Consider the following 20868-nt stretch of genomic DNA (forward strand, 5'->3'; position numbering starts at 1 on the left):
AAACCTGCTAGAGAAGGACAACACAAGTTATTTTCCACCAACAGAGAGTGATAAAATAGTGATAAGACTACACCCTGTCAAAGGTAGACAACCTGTGAGACAGAAAAAACAAGGCAGTCTGGTGAGTTCTGGCTCTCACAGGTTTCAGTATATTATTCTTACAAGCTCTTTAGCCTATGAAATTCTTATTACCTGCATTCTGGCTACTACTAAGCCCCATCTGCTCAGCGAGTGCAACAAAGTTGCCATAAAACAATTTCTAGGTTATCCATTAACTTCTTCTCTCTCAGGACTAAGGTATGCGAGACTTTAACCCACTATTTCCTGAGGTGGGAGTAGGGCAGTGGTGTGGGTGGATGGAGACTAGCAGCATTTTGTTGCAACACTGCTTCACTGTGATAGGATGTCTAATACGCTGCAGCGTGTTGAATATGTCTGCCCCCACCCACTAAATGCTAACCCTGGGACAACTAAAACAATGTCTGCCCTCCCCCCACCAACACCTGGGAACTCCTGCAGTGCCCAGAACCCCTTCCACATTGGCAGAATAACTCACAATGCAGGTGCCCTACACACCTGCTTCCGATGCTCTTAGAGCTGGCTGAAGTCCCCTGGATCACAGAAAATACCTAAAGAACACATCCAGAGTTTCCTATTGGAGACCACAGTTTCTGCATTCCCCATCCCCTACCCCGCAACAAATTTACAGGGCAGGCTTGTGACTGTTCCCAGCTTTTGTGTGATGAAGTTTAATCATGTTCTCACTGTCCTATGCAGTCTGACTTGAGGTTCCCAGAGGGGACCACAGTCCTATGAGAGTGGGATGGGGGTGAGGGGCCACAACATATCTCCGAATGCAGAGTCATGAACATTTCCTGCTGGCAGGTTAGGGAGTGGCAGGATTTAATAAAGACACAAACTCCCCTCCCTTTTTTCTTACATACAAGTAGCAGGCCCAGAACACATCAAAAGAATTAATGCTCCTCCCTTGATTTGTCAACTTTTCTCAGGTTCTTCTAATCTTCTCTCCAATGTCATCATGCCAACCTTGTTCCTACTTCAACATGGCCTGCCACATCCCTGTAAATGTTCCATTTTGAAGTAGCAAATTGTTTGACATTTAATAAAGATTCTTAATTTTTCCAACTTTGTATTCAAAAGAATATTATTCTATAAAGCTTAAAAAATAATTATTTTTTCTTTTAAGCATAGCTAAAACTGAAACAGGGGACATTTTACAGCACAAATGCCTCCTTATGCTGTAATTATATAAGTCACCCAGCTTATCTTTCCAGCTCAGAGAAGGACCTGATTTACAAGTCACCTCAGAAAAAAAACTATCAACCTGTCTCTCCAAATACTCCAGTAAAGGAGACTCAAGTAAAGGTTTCCTGGGGCTGGAGCTAGAGGGCTATGGCAAAGGGCTCCGTGCCTCAGTTACCTCATTTTTTACAATGACGAGACTGAACCTGACTGACTCCAGGGTCCTGTCCAGATTGGGAGTTTGAAATTGAAGCCAAAAGAATAATAATTTCAATTAAAATCTAGAGACCAAGGAGGAAATTAAGGAATAGTTGGTGGAGGCTGAGTCTTGTTACAGTGAGGATCCAGACATAAGAGAGGAATAGGTGCTCAGCCTACAGAAGGAGCCATCAGAGATCACCTGCACAGGAGCTAAGATGAAGGCCTCCTACTTCACAGTGAGGTGAAAAAGCTGTGGAGTAATAATGCCTGGGAGCAATGAACAGTGTTCTAGACAAAGGGTTGCCTCCCTCAAAAGCCAGGGAGTAGGGTTTTAGTTGAAGCCTTCTTCCAAGTTGAGACAAAGTGAAATATACTGACAGAGCCCAGAAACAGGGCTTAGGACAGACAGCCAGAGACAGAAGATGGGGGTTATTGTGAGAGCCCCTAAACAAGTATGTGTATATTGTGTGGAGGTGGGGGGAATAAGCTGATGGGGTGGCACCACAGAGGGGTGAAAGGAGAGTTCAATGAGCCCTCCACAGCTTTACAAAAAGTCAACCCTAGGCAAGCTTGGGCTTTCGTTGAAAATGCATGATTGCTACCAAAGATTCAAAGAAGAAACTAGTCTACAGGACTGATAAACTATACAAACCGTAGCCTCATCTACCCTAAGACCAGAGTAACCAGACGGTGCCTAGCTACCAACTACTGATTATTCTTATCAGGGCCACAATAGATGGGCCCTGATAGAACGGAAGAAAAATAGGGAACAAAACCTCAAATTCAATTAAAAAAAAAAAAAGCAAGCAGACTTAACAGACAGGTTGAGACTGGAGGACTCTCGGAGACTACTTCCCTGAGATACTCTTCAAGCCTTGAACTAAAACTAACCCTTGAGGTCACCTTGTAGCTAAATAACAAATTGGCTCAAAAAATAATTAGCATCACCCATATGAGTTGGAATTGACTCCAAGGCAATGGGTTTTTTTTTTTTTTTTATAAGTACTGTGCTCCTTTACAAAAAATCACCTATATGCGACCAAATGGTCAATAATTACCTTAAAACAACAATGAGAACGTAAGGGGACAGGGAAACTAGAGTAATGGAAACAGAACGACAAAAAATAGAAGTAATGAGAACATTCATGCTTTGTGAAGAATGTAACCAGTGTCACTGAACAACTTGTGTAGAAATTGTGGAAGGGGAGCCTAACGTGCTATGTAAACCTTCACTGAAGACACAATAACATTCTTTTTTTTTTTTAAAGGGGAAATGTATGGTTTCTTCTCCCTTTCCTCTACATGCAAGGAGCCCAGGTGGCACAGTGGTTGAAGCAATCGACTGCTAACCAGAAGGCCGGCAGGTCAAAACCACCAGCTGCTCCACAGGAGAAAGATATGGCAGTGTGCTTGGGTAGAGATTTATAGCCTTGGAAACCCTACGGGGTTGCTATGAGTCAGAATTGACTCAATGGCAGTAGATTTGGTTTGGGTTTTGGTTCCTCTACATGCAGTCTTCTGCATTCCTGCAACTTCTATTAAGCGTTCTAGATACTCCTACAACCATGTTCAAATGGCAGTTCCCACCTAGATGTTGCAACTTTTTTCTGGTAACACCTTCCATGATTTTACTCCTCCGAGTCTGGGAGAAAAACTTAATGCTTCAAGAAGTCATGACTGGAAAATGTCCTACATTGGGCTGAATCCCACCCCTAGCAGCATTCCCCCTTTTTCAAAAGCCTACTAAGCCTGAACTTGCTTTCCTGTGAACTCGAAGACAATCTGTGCATAAAGCTCTCAAAGCTGACTCCTGGAGCTGCAGCAGATAATTACAGCAAACATTAATCACCCAACCCCTGCGTGGCCTCTTTGCTAACTCCTGGGAGGAATAAACTGCCAGTCATCACGTTCATGCTTGGGTGTTGCAGAAACACCCCACAGAGGAGCAAATTGCTTATTCCTTATCTCCACTTTGTGCAAGCTGCTGTTTTATATCTTCTCATTCCACTGGGCACTACAGTTCTGCAGCTTAATTACCCACATTCAGTAACAACGTTTATTATTGGCATTTACACAGATTTAAGTAGCAGCTGTCAAGCTTGAAAACTGACAGCTTTTGGGAATATCAGATTAGACTTTGCCAAGCTGCATTATGATGCCTCTAAATTCTGAAAGGAACATCATATTTATCATCTCTTACTCCAAAAAGGTGATTTTTCTACATCTGCTAGAAATAGTAAAAATCTGATAGGGTGAAAATCCCATGGTGTAAAATAACTCCACATGTGGGGACTCCGCACGGCACAGGGTAGAATTTTTGCCATTTTTTCCATTTATCTGAGAGACAAAAAAAGTTTTTTTCTTGAACTGTTAGGCATCCAGCAATCCACAAAAACACATGACTTTACGCCAACATACACCTTCACTATTTTTTCTGATAATAAAAGAAACATGAAAACAAAACAAGATAAAAGCAAGCTCGTTGTAAATTAAAAAAAAAAAAAAAATTTAGAAAGAAGGGAAAAAATAATTTACCCTTATATCACCACTACTAAAATTTTGGTTATCTCCTTCCAGGATTGTTTTCTAATATAAACATGTTTTATTTTTAAAACGAAATATTCCTACATAAACAGTTTAGTAAGCTACTTTTTCCTCACTGGATTTAAAAACATTCTCCCAAGTTAATATAGAACAAAACTGAGTGACAAAATCATGAGATTAGCCTATGTTTCTGCCATTTCTTCCCCAAAGTCTAACAATAACAGACTCAGGAAGGAAAAGCTTACTCAAGAAAGGGGCAGCTGAGAATCTGGATCCAAATTTTTGGTGGCTTTACAGTTTCTCTGAAATCAATGACTCGAGCCTGATATGGGCTATGAATTCCATCCACTGCTTCATACATTGTACTTCATATATAGTAGATAGTAAGCAATTTGTGGAAAAACAAAAACGAAAGGCCAAGAAGTAGTCACCATGGTCTCTCCTGATGAGACAGGGAGAATCTGTCACTAAGTCATGAAGACACCCAGAATCAGTGTTATACAAAAGTTATCTTAAGAGCAACCTGCAACACAAGCAAGCATTTTACAAAACTCAGTTCTCCCATCTCTAAAACACATATGCCTTTGTTGGTCTCTTTCTGGCAATAGGATGTGTTGGAAGCTTGTCATGGATTGAATTATGTCCCCCCAAAATATGTGCCAATGTTGTTAGGCCATGATTCCCAGTATTGTGTGGTTGTCCTCCATTTTGTGATTGTAATTTTATATTAAAGAGGACTCTGGAGGGATTTTAATACCCTTACCCAGGTCACATCCCTGATCCAATGTAAAGGGAGTTTCCCTGGGGTGTGGCCTACACCACCTTTTACCTCTCAAGAGATAAAAAGGAAAGGGAAGGGAGCAGAGATGGGGAACCTCATACCACCAAGAAAGCAGTGCTGGGAACACAGCGTGTCCTTTGGGCCTGGGGTCCCTGTGCGGGGAAGCTCCTAGCCCGAGGGAAGATTGATGAGAAGGCCAACAGAGAGAGAAAGTCTTCCCCTGGAGCTGACGTCCTGAATTTGGACTTTTAGCCTACTTTACCGTAAAGTAATAAATTTCTCTTTGTTAAAGCCATGCACTTGTGTATTTCTGTTATAGCAGCACTACATGACTAAGACAGAAGCTGTATGAGAATGCCAAAGTACTTGGGAACACATTTTATTTATATAAACTATCACCACCAGGATTGTTAATTTCAGCAAAAGGGAAATTACAATGTGCCTATGACAAGTAGACTTGACGGCACTGGGGTATGACAAGTAGATTTTTTTACACTCTGAAATGTAGCAAACAAAACACACAAGTAAAACCTAAATGTGAAAAGGTTATTGTCAAAGGGAAACGTAATTACCAGTGACATATGTACCCAGAATAAGTAACCAACCACTTCCCTCCTTTCTCGTTTCTCCCTTTAGCAATCTTTTATATCTTTAAGGTGGAATAAACCCCCACAGTCACACCAGCAATAAGCATCTGATATGCAGTCTGCTTATCTATCACGTCTACTGTGGGAGGAGCTGCCTCACCTTTTAACACCAGCATGGTGAGCTTGAGCATAAAAGACAAGGAACATTTCCTGTCTTTCCTGGACTGTGCACAAAATGATGGTGTATGTGGTGCTTTGAGCTCTTCCCATCTACAGCAGAACAAACACTATTTCGCTATTTCCTTTGGACTAGAAAGTTGCCAAAATATTCTGGCACACAAGATCTTTTCTTCATTTAGTGCTCTCCCGCCCTCCAATAATGCTTTAGCAACCATTATCCAAAACCGTTGTTTAGAGGGTGTGGGGCAGTGCAGCTGCAACGTCACCATACATTTCTTTCACTCACCCATACAAGTGCAAATAAGGTGAGTGAAGTCCTGGCACCTAGATGTCATGTTGTAATTCCACCTTTTTGTTTCTGGCTCTTTTTCCCCTCCCTCAGACGGTATTTGCTTGGCTACTTTGAAGCTGCTGAAACTTGTACTTTTAAAGTCTGCATATAACTCTGAAGACTTACCATGAATACAAGATACATGCAAACAGGAGGGTGGTGCCCAGTCCAGTAACCAAGTTCTCATCTCTGTACAGATCCTGACCAAAGTCTGGCACACAGATTGTAACATTCTTCCCATGTTCATCCAGAGCTAAAGAAAAAACAAAGAACTAACAGTCAAATTGGAAAAGTCTGTTATAACTCCCATAAGCATCCACTTTGGGAAAATTCATGCAGCTTTGGTGTACTTCCTCAGTGGAACAATTACTGATCACTGGGAACTTTACAGTCACATTTGACTCAGACTAAATTTTTGCTATTGCTCTGGTGGGTCACATTGCTGTAGATTTCAAAGTACTGCTCTTCCAACATTGGCTCATTCTTAGACCAAGGCCCTTGGATTGCAGAACAGCTAAAGGATCCTACAGTTCCAGGACTTAACAAGGGTCTTGCTCTTTTTCACAGTCCCTGGATGGTACAAACTGTTAATGTTCTCAGGGGCTAACCGAAAGATTAGAGGTTCAAGTCTACCCAGACGTGCCTTGAAAGAAAATCCTGGCAATCTACTTGGGAAAAATCAGCCACTGAAAACCCTACAGAGACAGTTCTACTCTGATGCTCCAACTTCTACATGGAGTTGAATCGATGGCAACTAGTTTGCTCTCTTGCTCATTTTCAGAACTATTCAAACAACAGTAAAAATAAAAGTTAGCTCCACTTTTCAGTTGATTCAGCAGCCCCTGAAGACAGAGAAGTAGTGTACAGATAAGTGAGAGCTTCCTCTGTGTCTTATCCTCTCTGGAGAAGCGTTGAGGCTAATCAACAACCACACGTGTAATAGCAGTAGACAGTAAGTGGTCTGGCCAACAACAGCCTCCGAACCCTGATGGGAAACCAGGCAGGATAACGGCTGTGATATCTTCAGTCTGTAACCTAGGAACGTCTTGAGGAGGTCTGGATTTTTTGAAAAATTCTTTCAAAAGACGACATACTGAATACTCCTATAATATTACCATTGGTGATAAACTGTATTTACTTTTTATCTAATACAGTACACAATTTTGAACATCAAAGCTAGGGTTGATCACCAACCACGCCCAAAAATACAGGAGTATCAACATAAAATAACGGTCTAGAAACCGTTTTACAAACATGCACTTTCTCAGTGTTTGAAGTTAAGACTAAAATTATCACAGGTAATCACACTTGAAACATGGCTGTTTATGATATGGTTTAAGGAATTTCTATTCTTAGCCCAATAAAAATGTTTTTAAAAAAAATTAACCAAAACATGAATTTTTTCCCATTTCAGTTATACCACCTGAAATTAAAAATAACATTTTTTTCTGTTTTTAAATGCTACTTGTATTTAAAAATTATAATAATACTGTAACCAAAAACTCTCTTTCACCAAAATCAGAGATCAGTACCCAAAAAGTCATAAAGAGTCTTAAAGAGGGTAGATTTAAATAAACTTACGGACTCAAAATAGGGCTTTAAAAAAGAAAAGAATTAAATCGAGGTAGACTATACTTAATAGAAGACCTCTGATTATATCACTTTCCACTATAAACAGCTATATAGACAAGATCCATACATGGTACATGTATATGCTGAAACTTTGAAAAATTATCTTTGTATTTCTCTTCTAAATTTAAAAGAGGAAAACAACTGTATTACACTGACCAATTCTGATTTAATTCTAGAGAGAAGACACTATGTTTATTTAACTTAGTTTATACAAAATCAAATATATCCAAACATAAACCAGTTGTCAATGAGTCGACTCCAAGAGTAGAACTGTGCTCCGTAGGGTTTTCAATGGCTGGTTTTTTCAGAAGTAGATTGCCGGGCCTATCTTCTGAGACTTCTCTGAGTGGACCTGAACCTTCAACCCTTTGGTCCGTAGCCAAGCACATTAATTACAAACAAGCAAACTTTAAAACTGGGGGTGCTTGGCATGACTGAAATGGTTAATCCCAGACCTAAATTGAAATTCTAATTTTAAATCAAGCTGCATCCCCAATATTTAAACAATAGCTTGTAGAGATATGTATTCCTTCTTCCACAAATGATAATGGTCACACCATAAACACATGTTCCCTGACAAGGCTGGCTTACCAAATTCTACAGGTTTGCTAGACAGAGCTGAAAAAGTGAGGTATGTGACATAGCAGCTTATCAGCCCGGACTGCAGTAATCCAGAGTGTGGTTGTTCTGTAAAACACAAGAGACATTTCAATGATAAGACAGCATATGCCTGTGAGGGCTGTGGGGACCATGGTCTCGGGGAACATCTAGCTTAATTGGCATAACATAGTTTATAAAGAAAAAGTTCTACATTCTACTTTGGTGAATATTGTCTAGGGTCTTAAAAGCCTGTCATCTAGGATACTCCACTGGTCTCACCCCTTTGGAAGCAAGGGATAAAGAAGAAAACTAAAAATACAAGGGAGAGATCAGTCCAAAGGACTAATGGACCACATCTACCATGGCCTCCACCAGACTGAGCCCAGCACAGCTAGATGGTGCCCAGCTACCACTACTGACTGCTCTGACAGGGATCACAATAGAGGGTCCCAGACAGCTGGATAAAAACGTAGAAAAAAATTCTAACTCACAAAAAAAGGATCAGACTTACTGGCCTGACAGAGACTGGAGAAATCCTGAGAGTATGGCCCCAGATAACCTTTTAACTCAGTAATGAAATCACTGCCGAGGTTCACCCTTCAGCCAAAGATTAGACAGGCCCATAAAACAAAATGAGACTAAAGGGGTACACCAGCCAAGGGGCAAGGACTAGAAGGCAGGAGGGGACAGGAAAGCTGGTAATAGAGAACCTAAAGTCTAGAAGGGAGAGTATTGACATGTCTGGGGTTGTTAACCAACGTCATAAAACAATATGTGTACTAACTGTTTAATGAGAAACTAGATTGTTCTGTAAACCTTTATCTAAAGTACAATAAAAATAATTAATTAAAAAAGAAGAAGAAAGCATGTACCTCAAAAGAAATCAGATACCCTGCCCCACTGATACTCCTTAAACTTGAGTGACACCTTTAAAGAAAAAAGGTATATAATGTATTTCTCAGAGAAAACTAAAAGAATTTCGGGGGAGGGGCTATACACTGAGTCTAACGCTGCCGTTTTAGACATAAATTCTAATATTTTATCAACACCTACAATACCTTCTCGAGCCTATAGCTGTACTTAAACATACTGCCTAGTCCCCCTGAGATTCACAGCATTAGTTCCTGAATCACAAGATCAGAAAAAATTTACCAGCATTACTTGTCTGCACAAGGGATAGGTCTCATAGGGCATGGACTTCGGTTTCTACAAGGCCATCGGACATTTACAGTACAGTCTGCCGCAGGGGAAAAAAAGCTCTTATTTGTCAAAGGACAAAACTCTGGGGAATACTGAGTAAGCACCAGAGCTGGTCCAGGGTAAAGAGAAAGCTATGGGGCTCAACACCCATGAGGAGAAGGGCTTCAAAGTTACAACATTTAAATCAAACCTAGTGTTCAGATCTTTCTGAGGAACAAGATATGATAAGGGGATTCCGCCCCCCCCCCGCACCCTCTCTCATTTGGGTGAAATTTTTAACCTGTTGACATGAAAGGATCCCATTTTACCAAATCTTCCCTCTGATCAAATTTATGTACAGAATCATCAGTAATGACATTAAACCAAATACTTCAAAATTATTATACCTATTTCAAATGGTAGCCTTTAACCCAAAGGAGATTTTAGAGATTTTTAATCTGAATATTAACAATTTGCTTTTAAAAATGCATAGTTGATAATTAAAGGAATTGGGAGAATACATTCTCAATTTTAATAACAGATTTGAAAAATTTAGTACTGAAAAAATTACTTAAAATTATTCAATTAAAATTTTTAAAAAATTAAAAAAAAATTTTTTTTTTAATCACTTTATGTTAGGATTCAAGGGAGTATATGTTTATTGGCCATATTTTTCTTTTTCTACCTAGAAACCTGAATGCCATATGCATTTTCACCACTGGCAGAGTAAGATACCTATGGGAAACCTTAGACCTGGGACCTCTGTCTCTACAATCCCAAAGACAGCAAGCTTCCTTAAGACATCTAAAGTAGTATATGAATGACAATTCACATCTATACTTTAGAAAAAAAAAACAATAAACCCACTGCCATCGAGTCACTTCCAACTCCTATTGATTCTAGGACAGAGTAGAACTGCCTCATAGGGTTTCCAAGACTGTAAATCTTTATGGAAGCAGACTGCCACATCTTATTTCCCAAGAACAGCTGGTGAGTTCAAACCATTGACCTTTTGGCTAGCAGCCAAGTGTTTAACCATTGCACCACCAGGGATCCTTTCTAAAGCACTGTCAATTCCCAGTGTCTCTTCTTTTTGGCTTTGAAACAATCATGAGCAAGGTTAGGCTCACGTTTCTGTTGACTTCACTGAGGGATAACTTGGATCCAAGGGAGGCTGGAAACCCTGATGGCATAGTGGTTAAGTGCTACGGCTGCTAACCAAGAGGTTGGCAATTTGAATCCGCCAGGCGCTCCTTAGAAACTCTATCCGGCAATACTACTTTGTCCTATACGGTCGCTGTGAGTCAGAATCGACTTGATGGTAGTGGGTTTGGTTTTTTCTTTTTTGGTAAGGGAGGTTAGTGCCTTAGTGGCACGGTGTTTAAGAGGTTGGCTGCTAACCAAAAGGCTGGTAGTTCAAATCCACCAGCAGCTCCTTAGAAACCCTATGGGGCAGTTCTACTCCATCCTATAGGGTTGCTAAGAGTTGGAATTGACTCGACGGCAACAGGTTCAGTTTGGTTTTTTAAGGAAGGTTAGCTCACAGAGCCAGCTGCTGACCAAGCGGGGATCAGATTTCCTGCTTCTTGACTCCTAGATCACACTGTCCCCCGGCTTTTTCTTGTCCATAGTCCTTGAGCAAAGGATGACATGGGAAACAGCTCTGAGAACACTCTTATTCAACTTTTACACAGAAATTACAGGGAAGCTCACAAACACCATTTTTAATATACACCAAGAGCAATTTCCATTTAAAGGCCCCTTGTGGTAGATTTGGATCCCTGGTGGTGCAGTGGTTAAAGTGCTCAGCTGCGAACTGAAAGGTCAGCAGTTCAAACTTACCAGCCACTCAGTGAGAGAAAGATGTGGCAGTCTGCTTCCATAAAGTCTTACAGGCCTTGGAAACCCTATGGGGTAGTTCTACTCTGTCCTTTAGGGCACTATGGTTGGAACTGACTTGATAGCTGCCGGTTTGGTTTTTGGGTCTCCTGACATGAGGCTTGACCATCACATTCAGCCCAAGTGTGGAAGATGAAGAAGAGACCGCATGAGTCCCACCTTTCCTACTGCAGGCTTGTCTACAGTAAGTTAAGGAATAACCATTGTTTCAAAGAGAAATCATTGAGTTTGCTAAAGATACTTAGAGGGGTGCATAGAAAGAAGAATGGAAAGAACCATACTCACCGTTTTGAACACAGGGGGAAATGGCCACCGATGAAATAAGCAGGCACAGCCCTCCGTTTATTCCTAGGAGAATTTTGTTTTCCATGCAACCTTCTCTCTGTGTATAAAACATTGCCATCAAAATCAAGCCTCCAGTGGCAATGGAATACATGATGAGCGTCACCAGGGCCAGACAGGCGTACCACAGCTTGTTAGTCGCTGTTCCTGCAGTCCTGTTTTTCCAGGAAGACGGTAAGAGGGAGAGGAGAAAAGACAGGTCCGTGAAGCACGCAGTTCTGACAACACTTACCATCCTTCAGGCACTAACTAACCACTACCAGGCTCCCAGGCTATTATAAGATGCCTTACCCGGAAGGCATATCATTTAAGCAATCATTATGCTCTATCAAAATTGGAAGGTTCTGGTAAATACGCAGACTTCTCGGTTCAAGCTTAGAATTTCTCTAAACGCTGAAAGAATTCCGTTTTTGATTCATGTGCCTCATCTATTCAAAGAAATAGATGTAGACAGGCTTCAAATCCGACTTGATTTTAGCTTCTCCATTCTGAATTTGAACTACCCTGGGACAGGTTTTCGAAGTGTTAAAAAGTGGTTCCTCTCTGGGGTTCAAGTTTTCCCTTAAGCACAGAGTCTGGAGCGCCACAGTCTCTACTCCAAGTGATGCCAGCAGTTTCCGCTGATGCCCGTTTTTTCTTTAGAGACAGAAGGACATTAGCTTCATTTAGAAAGACTGGCTGACCTCAGCTCTTTTCTCCCTGCACTGAAAAGAAAGATCTGTAAAAGTAGTGCTTCTCCAAAATAATACCAATATTAAGGGAGAATGTGATGTAGAGAAAAAAAATGGAATATAAAAATCAGTTGTAATGGGATTTACAACAAAAAAATTAACAGACTGGAATAATGTGCTTTACAGTTTATATAAATACTAATAAAGGGAAGGGAGAAATAAGCGGTGGTTTAAATCCACAGCAGTTGTTCAGAACAAAGAAAAGCTTGTTTCTAAACTCTAAATGAAGAGGACACAACAAGAGGGAGAAGGAACTGAATCACTGTCATCTGGCTTATGGTTAAATTGCTCTTTGTAACCACATTCTCAGAAACCTTCATACAGCAAGCTGCTTGCTTAATGTTTTCACAAAACTGCAAAGTGTTCAAGCAACCCAGCTAAAATGTTTTAATGATGAAAAAGTTACTGCAGTCAGAGACAAAGAAAACAAGGAGGAAAGGCCAAAATGATAATGACCACTGTATTCCTGAAACCAAGCCAAGTACTCCAACGACGAATGTAATTCTAATATAAAAGGCATACAAAGGAAATCAGAGAAAATGAGACTCACAAAAGGAGAACAAAGAAAAAAAAGAAAAAAATCTAAGAGCCAAATAATAACTCATGACAGCGAGACAGAATGATTTATATATAAAAAGGTAAACACTGCGACCTGTGGTGTATGGATGCAATTTCCTCCCTCCAATAATCTTCTGGGTTATGGTATTAGTATATGAAGGACTTTCTTATGTTTATATTTCCAAAGTTAAATCTTTCCTGAACTCCAGTGTCATATCCAACTGTTTACTCAACCCCTTCACTAAAAGGTCTAAAAGGGATCATCTCAAACTTAGCAGGTCTAAAGCGCTGTTGTTGTGTGCCATCGAGATTCCAATTCATAGAGACTCTATACGACAAGAGTAGGATTGCCCCATACTGTTTCCTAGGCTGTAATCTTTATGAAAGAGATTGCCAGATCTTTTCTCCTGTGGAGCTGCTGGTGGGTTTGAACCGCTGTCAAAAAAACTGTAAGTTTTGCATTATGGAAATATAAAGAATTCTCTTACCAACGACACTAAAGGTCATCTTTTAGCTATGCTTTAAACTACTCTTTAAAAGTAGCTAGGTAACTAGACCCACTGAAACCAGAAAGGCTGGTTTCATTACACTAACTTTCACTTAAAACTCAGAAAACAATTGAAATTAATAAAATCTTGTTTTCGAAACTAATGAACATACCCTGTTTTTAAGACCGATGAACACATTCTGTTTCTAAAATTTTAGAAGTCTTGTGACCAAGACTCACTGATCTTGTGACTGTCTTATTGTTCAGCCAAGTTTACATAAATGTCAACCAATCAGAAATTTTGTTCAAAAGTTCCTGAGAACTTTGTATATAAGCACTTTAAGGACTCTGATTAACTGGAGCACCCATTTCCTGGGCAAATGATGCGCTGCCCAACCTTAAAATGGTCTATTAGACCTGCACAGCCATCTATTAATGGTGTCCTGAGTTGTTTATTTTTTGACACCGCCAACCCACAGGTTAGCAAGTTAGCAGCTGAGCGCTTAACCACTGCACCACCAGGGCTCCTTTGAGGTCTAGACTAATCTCCCAATATTCCCATCTCCACTCCCAATTCTGTTCTTCTACAAACTTCCCAATCTCAGAAAATAGCAATTCCATTCTTCTCATTGTGTGTGTGTGGGGGGGGAGGGAGTAAAAAGAATAGCTGTCATTCTTTTTCTCCTTGTCACCCTCCTTCGCCTCCTCCATTACCACCCAGAGCCATCTATCACCTATCAGCAAATTCTACTGTTTTCAACTTCAGAATAAATCCAGAATCAAACTACTGCTACCACCACACTACCTTGTCTCTCATCTGGATTATCTTCTAATTGGCCTCCTTACTTGCACCACTGGCCCCTTCAGTCTCTTTCCAATTTAAAACATAGATTACATTCCTCCAGTTTTAAAACTCTCCAAAGCACTGCCATTTCACTTTAAAAACCAAAGCCCTTACATTGGCCTCAAAAGCCCTGTATGATACCGCTCAGTGCCATCTTTCTGATTTCAGCTGTCTGATTTCAGCTCCGACCGGTCTTTCCTCACCACTGGGTTCCAGCCATAGCGGTAGCCCCTTTGTTCCCTGCACAGGCCAAGCACAGACCTGCCCCAGACTCTCCCTTATTTCCTTCCAGTCTCTCTTACATCTTATGCTCTTCCCTGATCGTAAGATAGCAACCTGCCCAGTTCTCCCTAGCCCTTTCACCCTGCTTTATTTTTCTTCAGAGACCTTTTAACACTGGACATATTACATATTTGCTTGACTACTATTATCTATTATCTATCTCTTCGCTAAAGAATGTAAGCTCCACGGGGCAGGACATGGCTGTGGTCACTGCTAGACTGTTATTGTCTAGAATATTGAATATAAGTTCAAGGACTGTTGACTGTTAAAAAAAAGTAACATGTTGTAAGGGCAAATACAAATTAAAACATAAGAAGTTTTAATTCTCCTCATGGAAAATAAGGGAAGAGACTTCCCCCTCCCTTTTCTTTCAGCATTCACTTCAGAACACTTGCAACTGTGATTTCTTTCTATGTCTCTTTGAAAACTATGTAAATCTAGGACTCGATGGCACTGGGTGTTTTTTTTTTAAGGATGTTTCCTCCAGAACCTGGTAGACATTTCTTTTAAAATGTAATCATCCCAGTCTCCTGGGAGGAGATGAGCTTAACTTTGTTCCGGTGGCACTGGACTCCAAATTCTCTGACCAAAAAGATAACGGAAAATTCATCTTCAAAACGTGAATGCAATGGGTTGTATCCACGTAGCTACATAAAACAGGAAGATTTCTTTCTGTCTTTGCAATCTCTTTAGCATGATGCATCACATTCCGGTTTAATGCCTATTCAGTAATAATACTGTTTTCTTTCTTTTCCATTTCCCCAACAGCAACAGTGTTAGCAGAGTGTCGGCTATTCCTGCTGCACCAGATTCATTCAGTCTTCCAGATGACATCTTGTTTTTGCAGATATCCCAAATACCTATCCTGACAGGTTTATCTTTATATTCTCACTGCCTACTATACTGTCTGGCACACGATGAATATTCAAAAAATTTTGTTGGATAGAGAGCATCAAAGAGAGATACTGATAGCAGATATCTTGCTTTGATTTTGTGGTTTTCTTACTCATGAAACCAAGAAATTCCTGACCAAAAATAATCTGCCATCAGCTTTTCTTTCACCCAAAGTTGCAAATCCTCTTTCCAGTTCCAAACTAGGCTTACTAAATTTGACTTTCAAAAGATATGGCTGGGTGCAGGGGCAGAGTCCATCTTGTAAACTAATATGCACTAGTCTAAATAAAAGGGGATGGCAGGGTCTAATCAATCATGTTAAGATTAGCCAATGGTTGATCTATATTTCTCCCTCCTCTTCTCTCTATAAACCTTGCTGTACCTAGCTTCCACAAGCCATTTGCTTTTTCTGGAATCAAAATGGTCTTCCTGTATACATATACAATAACCGCTCAGAATAAACATTATGTTCAAATTTCCTTGAGCTTTGATTATTTTTAACAATCGTAAATGCACTCGAATGGAGATTAGAAAAGGATCAGCAACAGGGCCAAATGGACAGACCTAGCAGCAAGTAGACACCAGGTTGAGAGTTTTGACTGGGCTCAGGCTCGGCATAAATTTTATGATTAAATAAAACCCAACAATGGCAGCAACGAAGTAAATAAAAAATCTAGTACATTTAAAAAATGGGTGTTTAGAAATACCTCAATATACTACCTACATTTTTGTTATTTCAATTTGGATATAGAATTGGTTTGTAAAATCACAAAATTTGAGCTAGAAAGAAACAGACATTAAACATCTAGCTGAACCACATTTTATAAGTATGAAAACTGAGATCAGAGAGGCCAAGTGACATGCTCAATGTTAAATAAATAGCAAGCTAGAGAAAAAGAGTCATTAAAATGACAGCCTCCTAGGTCCCATGGCCCTTCTAGTCCACTGTCACTGGAATCATCTTAGTCTCAGGAGATATATATACATTTTTTTTTCTTTTTTAAGAGAAAAAGGGGGAAAAACAAACTGGATTTGCCATGAAGAGTAATATGATGAGTATTATATTTTCCAGACTAACCTTGTAAGGAGGAGGCTTTGTTAGAACACATACACACACAAAACTACCAAACTCGAAAATTTAACCAAAAATAACAATGTTAGTGAGCTTCCTAACTGATTCCTAATTGTGGGCAGAAAAACCAACTACAAATTTGTTGACAAAAGGGATTTCGTTGGGCTATCAGTCTCAAGGCCTGGACAACAGCAGCATCATTTGGTTGCAAAGCTCTTAAGCCATATTTATTGAGTGGTTTCTATAAAGTTTTTAAAACAACCAAACTCTTCTAAAATTCCTATTAAAACTTGGCATTGATATTTAGTCTCAGAGAATGGCTTAGAATCAATCAAAACATTAAAGTCAGAGTGAAGAAGGAAAACATTCTTATGGGAGCATGCTATTTAACGGGCAAATCAGGCACTCATTGTCAAAGATTTTAATATTTTACCACAAAGTTCCCCATTTGAAGTATATCTGTGAAAATTTTAGGAAAAATTTAGGATGGCATATTTATGTTGTCTAATAAAAATTTCAGAGTGAAAGTACATTAAGGACAATCATAGAAAGAGTAATATTTAATCAATTAGAATGCATTTCCATCTTTGTAGGCAGTTTTTTCTCTACAACTGAGAAAATAGGGTCACATAAGAACTCTAATAACCCACTTGGGTTATTTTTAAGAAAACTGCTGCCTCAAAGCAAGATCTAGTAGAAATTACACACATAAATTACAAGGTTTTAAGGATGACTTGAAAAGCAGAACAGCAAGCAATAGAATAACTTATCCAAGAGCATGACCCAGCTCTGAAAATCAGTATTATTTTTATGATTAAGCCTTGGAAAAAAAACAAAATATATCTGTAGGGGTACTTGTGTGACTATTTAGTGTGCTTTAAAAAATTGGTCATAACCTTAGTCTCATGAGAAAACTCAACCAATTGGCATAATATTTCACAAACTTCACGTTCTGCATCCTAGTTCAGGTAGCTTCGGGGTCTTAAACTTTACGAGCAGCCATCTAAGATACAACTATTGGTCTCTACTCATCAGGAGCAAAAGAGAAAGAAGGAAACCAACGTCTCAGAGAAGAAGCTACTCTACAGGGCTAATAGCCTACACAAGCCATGGCCTTATTTACCCTGAGACCAGAAGTAGATGGTGCCCAGCCACCACTACTGAACATTTTGATCAGGGCCACAAAAGATGAACCCTGATAGGTTGGTAGAAAAACATGAAACTGAATTCAAATTCTTTAAAAGTCCAGATTTACTGGACTGGTTGAGACTAGAGGATTCCCTGAAACTATCACCCTGAGATACTCTTTAAACCTTGAAACAAAACTATCCCCTGAGGTCACCTTTTAGAGAAATAACAGATTGGCACACAAAATAAAGGATCTTACCTGTGAGTCTGGTGCTCCATTAAAAAACCATCTAAATGCACATTAACAGATGAATGGATAAACAAAATGTGGTTCATACAATGGAATACTACTAAGCCAGTAGAAGAAATCAAGTCTTGATACATGCTACAATATGGATAAAGCTAGAAGACACTATGCTGAGTGAGGTACGTCAATCGCAAAAGGACCAACACTGTATGACGTCACTTATGTAAAAAGACAAGAAAAGGCAAATGTAAAGTGAACAAAGCTTATTAGTGGTTACCGGGGCAAAAGGGAGAGAGAAAAGCAGGGTTAACAGTGATAGAAATATCACATTAATTAAGGGTTGGGTTTGCACAGCCCACTACTGTAATTGCTGTCAACAAGTTGTATACCTGTAAAAATCGAACTGACAAAAGTTGTGTGACAGTTATATTCACAAAAACAACAACAACAAAAAAGAGTAGCTGCTGAGGCTGCTTATGTACAACCAAAAACCTCAGGGGATTTGGTTTCTTGATCGGGAGGTTTAGGGTCATGGTTTTATGGGACATCCCGTTAACTGGCTGAAAATATACTTAGTGCTTTTGTTCTACCTCCTAGTTCGATGTGTAGTGCCTGGGGTCTTAAAAGCTTGTAAGCCACCATCTAAGGCACAATGATTAGTCTCTGTTCGCCTGGAACAAAAGAGGAAGAAGAGACAGGAATAGGAGGAGGATGTGGAATGTGTGGCTAACTGCCTCCTTTGCCATGAGACCAGAAGTGGATGGTACCTGGCTACTGGACTGAACATTTTAATCAAAGACTCCATAGAAGAATCTTGATCAAAAGGGGAGCCTTAAAGGTTGGATGAGCCTCTGAAGCTATTGCCCTGAGACAATCCTTAAACCTTAAACCAAAAATACCCCCTGCGGTGCTCTTAAAACCAATAGTTTAGATTAACTAACAAAAAATGTCTGCCCTAAGCATTATGCTCTTTTAAGAACTACCTATATGGGATCAAACTGATAAAGGCAACTTGAAAGATGAGACAGAATCTTAGGGGGCAGTGAATTTATGTTAATGAGGAAGGAACAGCTCAGAAAAGGAGGGTGAGAATGATTATACAACTTGAAAAATGTAATCAATGTCACTAAATAGTACATGTAGAAACTGCTGAATTGGTATATGTTTTGCTGTGTATATTCTCAGCAACAAAATAAATAAAATTATATTTAAAAAAAAAATTATATATATATATATAAAAGGCCAAAAGGTCAACAAATACTTTAAAGCAGAGAAGATAAGGAGGTGGGGAAAATAGAGTATTGGAAATGGAACAACCGAAATGCAGTTAGAGAGAACGAATGTTGACATGTTGTTAAAAATGTAACTAATGCCACTGAACAACTTGTATAGAAATTGTCAAATGGAACCTAATTTGCTTTGTAAACTTTCACCAAAAAAAAAAAAACAGTAAAATACTTTAAAAAAAAACCCACTGGTCCTAAGTATGCTTAAGCTAATATTTACCAAATAATAAAATAATTAACAACTATCTTTTCACTCATGCATCCTGACAACTACATCTTATGATATGATCCTTAAAAAAACAAAACCAAAAATTAACAATAACTACCAAGCTGAGGAATATGTTCAGAATATAAAGTATTCTGAGTAATATGGATAGTGTATTTTGCTTTGTTCAAAATAAAAATAACACATTCATGTAGCCCTATGGTTCATTTGTTTTTCAAAACTTAGTGTAAAATATAATGATGCCTATAAAATAACAAAAGCCTTACTGGGTACAACAAGCAGGTATTTTTTTTTGTATCTTACAAACAAGGAAAATATGACAAAGAGCAGTTAATTCTTTGCCCAGAGTCACAAAGAGAGAAAGAGAGTCTACTTGGCCTTAGAACGAAAAGAGCTGGACCCCTTTGTCCAGTTGTCATTTCCTCAAGTGTCTCAGGAAGAAATAAAACTGGCTATTAATGGTTTGGTATTTCCCACTCAGCCTAGAATGTGAATTCTATTTTCAAGGCATGTAGAAAATGTCTTTCTTTCTAAAAGGTAGGATGGCTTTCTAATGTCGCACAATAAAAAAATACATCTTCCTAATGAAGGGTAAGGGTCTTTCCACTCTGAGCCAGTTGAAAAGGAACAAAAATGGTACGGATAGAAGGTATTCAATCTTGTATTCTTTGCAGAAGGTGTACCTTTGGTTTGAGAGTAATGTGTTGTTTTCTCACTTTGTAAGGATGGGTGAATCTGAAGCCCAACCAAGTTTCCTGCTACCATAAAAAACACAGACTGAGGGCCAACAGGTGCCAGCAATCGGGCTGAATGTGGTTAGCTCATACCATTAGCTGGCTCAGAGCCCAAGTGAGAGAGCTCAGGGAAAAAGAGAGCCAAAAAGTGAAAGAGAGAAAAAAAAAAATGTGGAATGAGGAAAGGTAGAAAGAATGAGTGAGTATTAACTGAGGAGGTATAAAGGGCAGGAGTGAAGTAAAAAGCGCCAGCAAAGATTACTGTCGGAGTAAACAGGCTGTTAATCCCTAAAAATACACTTCCTGGTGCACTATACCCTGGACAGTTTCTGAGTCAATGAGTTAGCTTGGAAGCTTTCCGTGAAGGCACATACCAGTTCTTGTTCCATTTATGTGCAAACTCCACGAGCAGGATGAGCTGGATGAGTATGAAGATGAAGCCTCCTACAGCTCCCACGTAGCGCCAGGCTGCAGAAAATGATCAACAAAAAGACGAGGTGACTGATCCATGTGTTTACCTCAAAATAGAGAAAATGACTATAGCCAATTTCTACTGAATGCCCACTGTACATGTAACGCATTTAACTCCCACACAACCATCTAAGTGGGTACTACTATTACACCCACATTACACATGGGAAAACTGAGAGTCTAAGTAGTACAAAGTCCCACAGCCAGTAAAGGGCATAGTTAGGATTTGAACACAGGCATTCTAGATCCAAATTTAGCCTCTACACTATATAACTTCCAGATAGCTAACAGATGCAGTGATTTATAAAATTCACAATGTCCCACAATTTAAAATCATGAGCACATTATGACTTGAACACTCAAAGTCCA

The 20868-nt window shown here is 39.5% G+C and overlaps 1 protein-coding gene across 1 annotated transcript in view; it reads right to left on the minus strand.

Moving 5' to 3' along the window:
- Positions 1-20868, minus strand: part of SERINC5 (serine incorporator 5) — a 116712-nt gene that overhangs the window by 19687 nt on the left and 76157 nt on the right. The window contains exons 5-8 of the mRNA XM_010588243.3: positions 20403-20496; positions 11483-11694; positions 8111-8206; positions 6014-6140 (exon numbers count right to left, since the gene is read on the minus strand). Coding sequence (XP_010586545.1) covers positions 6014-6140; positions 8111-8206; positions 11483-11694; positions 20403-20496 — 529 coding nt within the window. The remainder of the gene's footprint in view (positions 1-6013; positions 6141-8110; positions 8207-11482; positions 11695-20402; positions 20497-20868) is intronic.

This window comes from Loxodonta africana, chromosome 2 (genome assembly GCF_030014295.1).
Source record: "Loxodonta africana isolate mLoxAfr1 chromosome 2, mLoxAfr1.hap2, whole genome shotgun sequence".
In the NCBI taxonomy this organism is placed as follows: domain Eukaryota; kingdom Metazoa; phylum Chordata; class Mammalia; order Proboscidea; family Elephantidae; genus Loxodonta; species Loxodonta africana.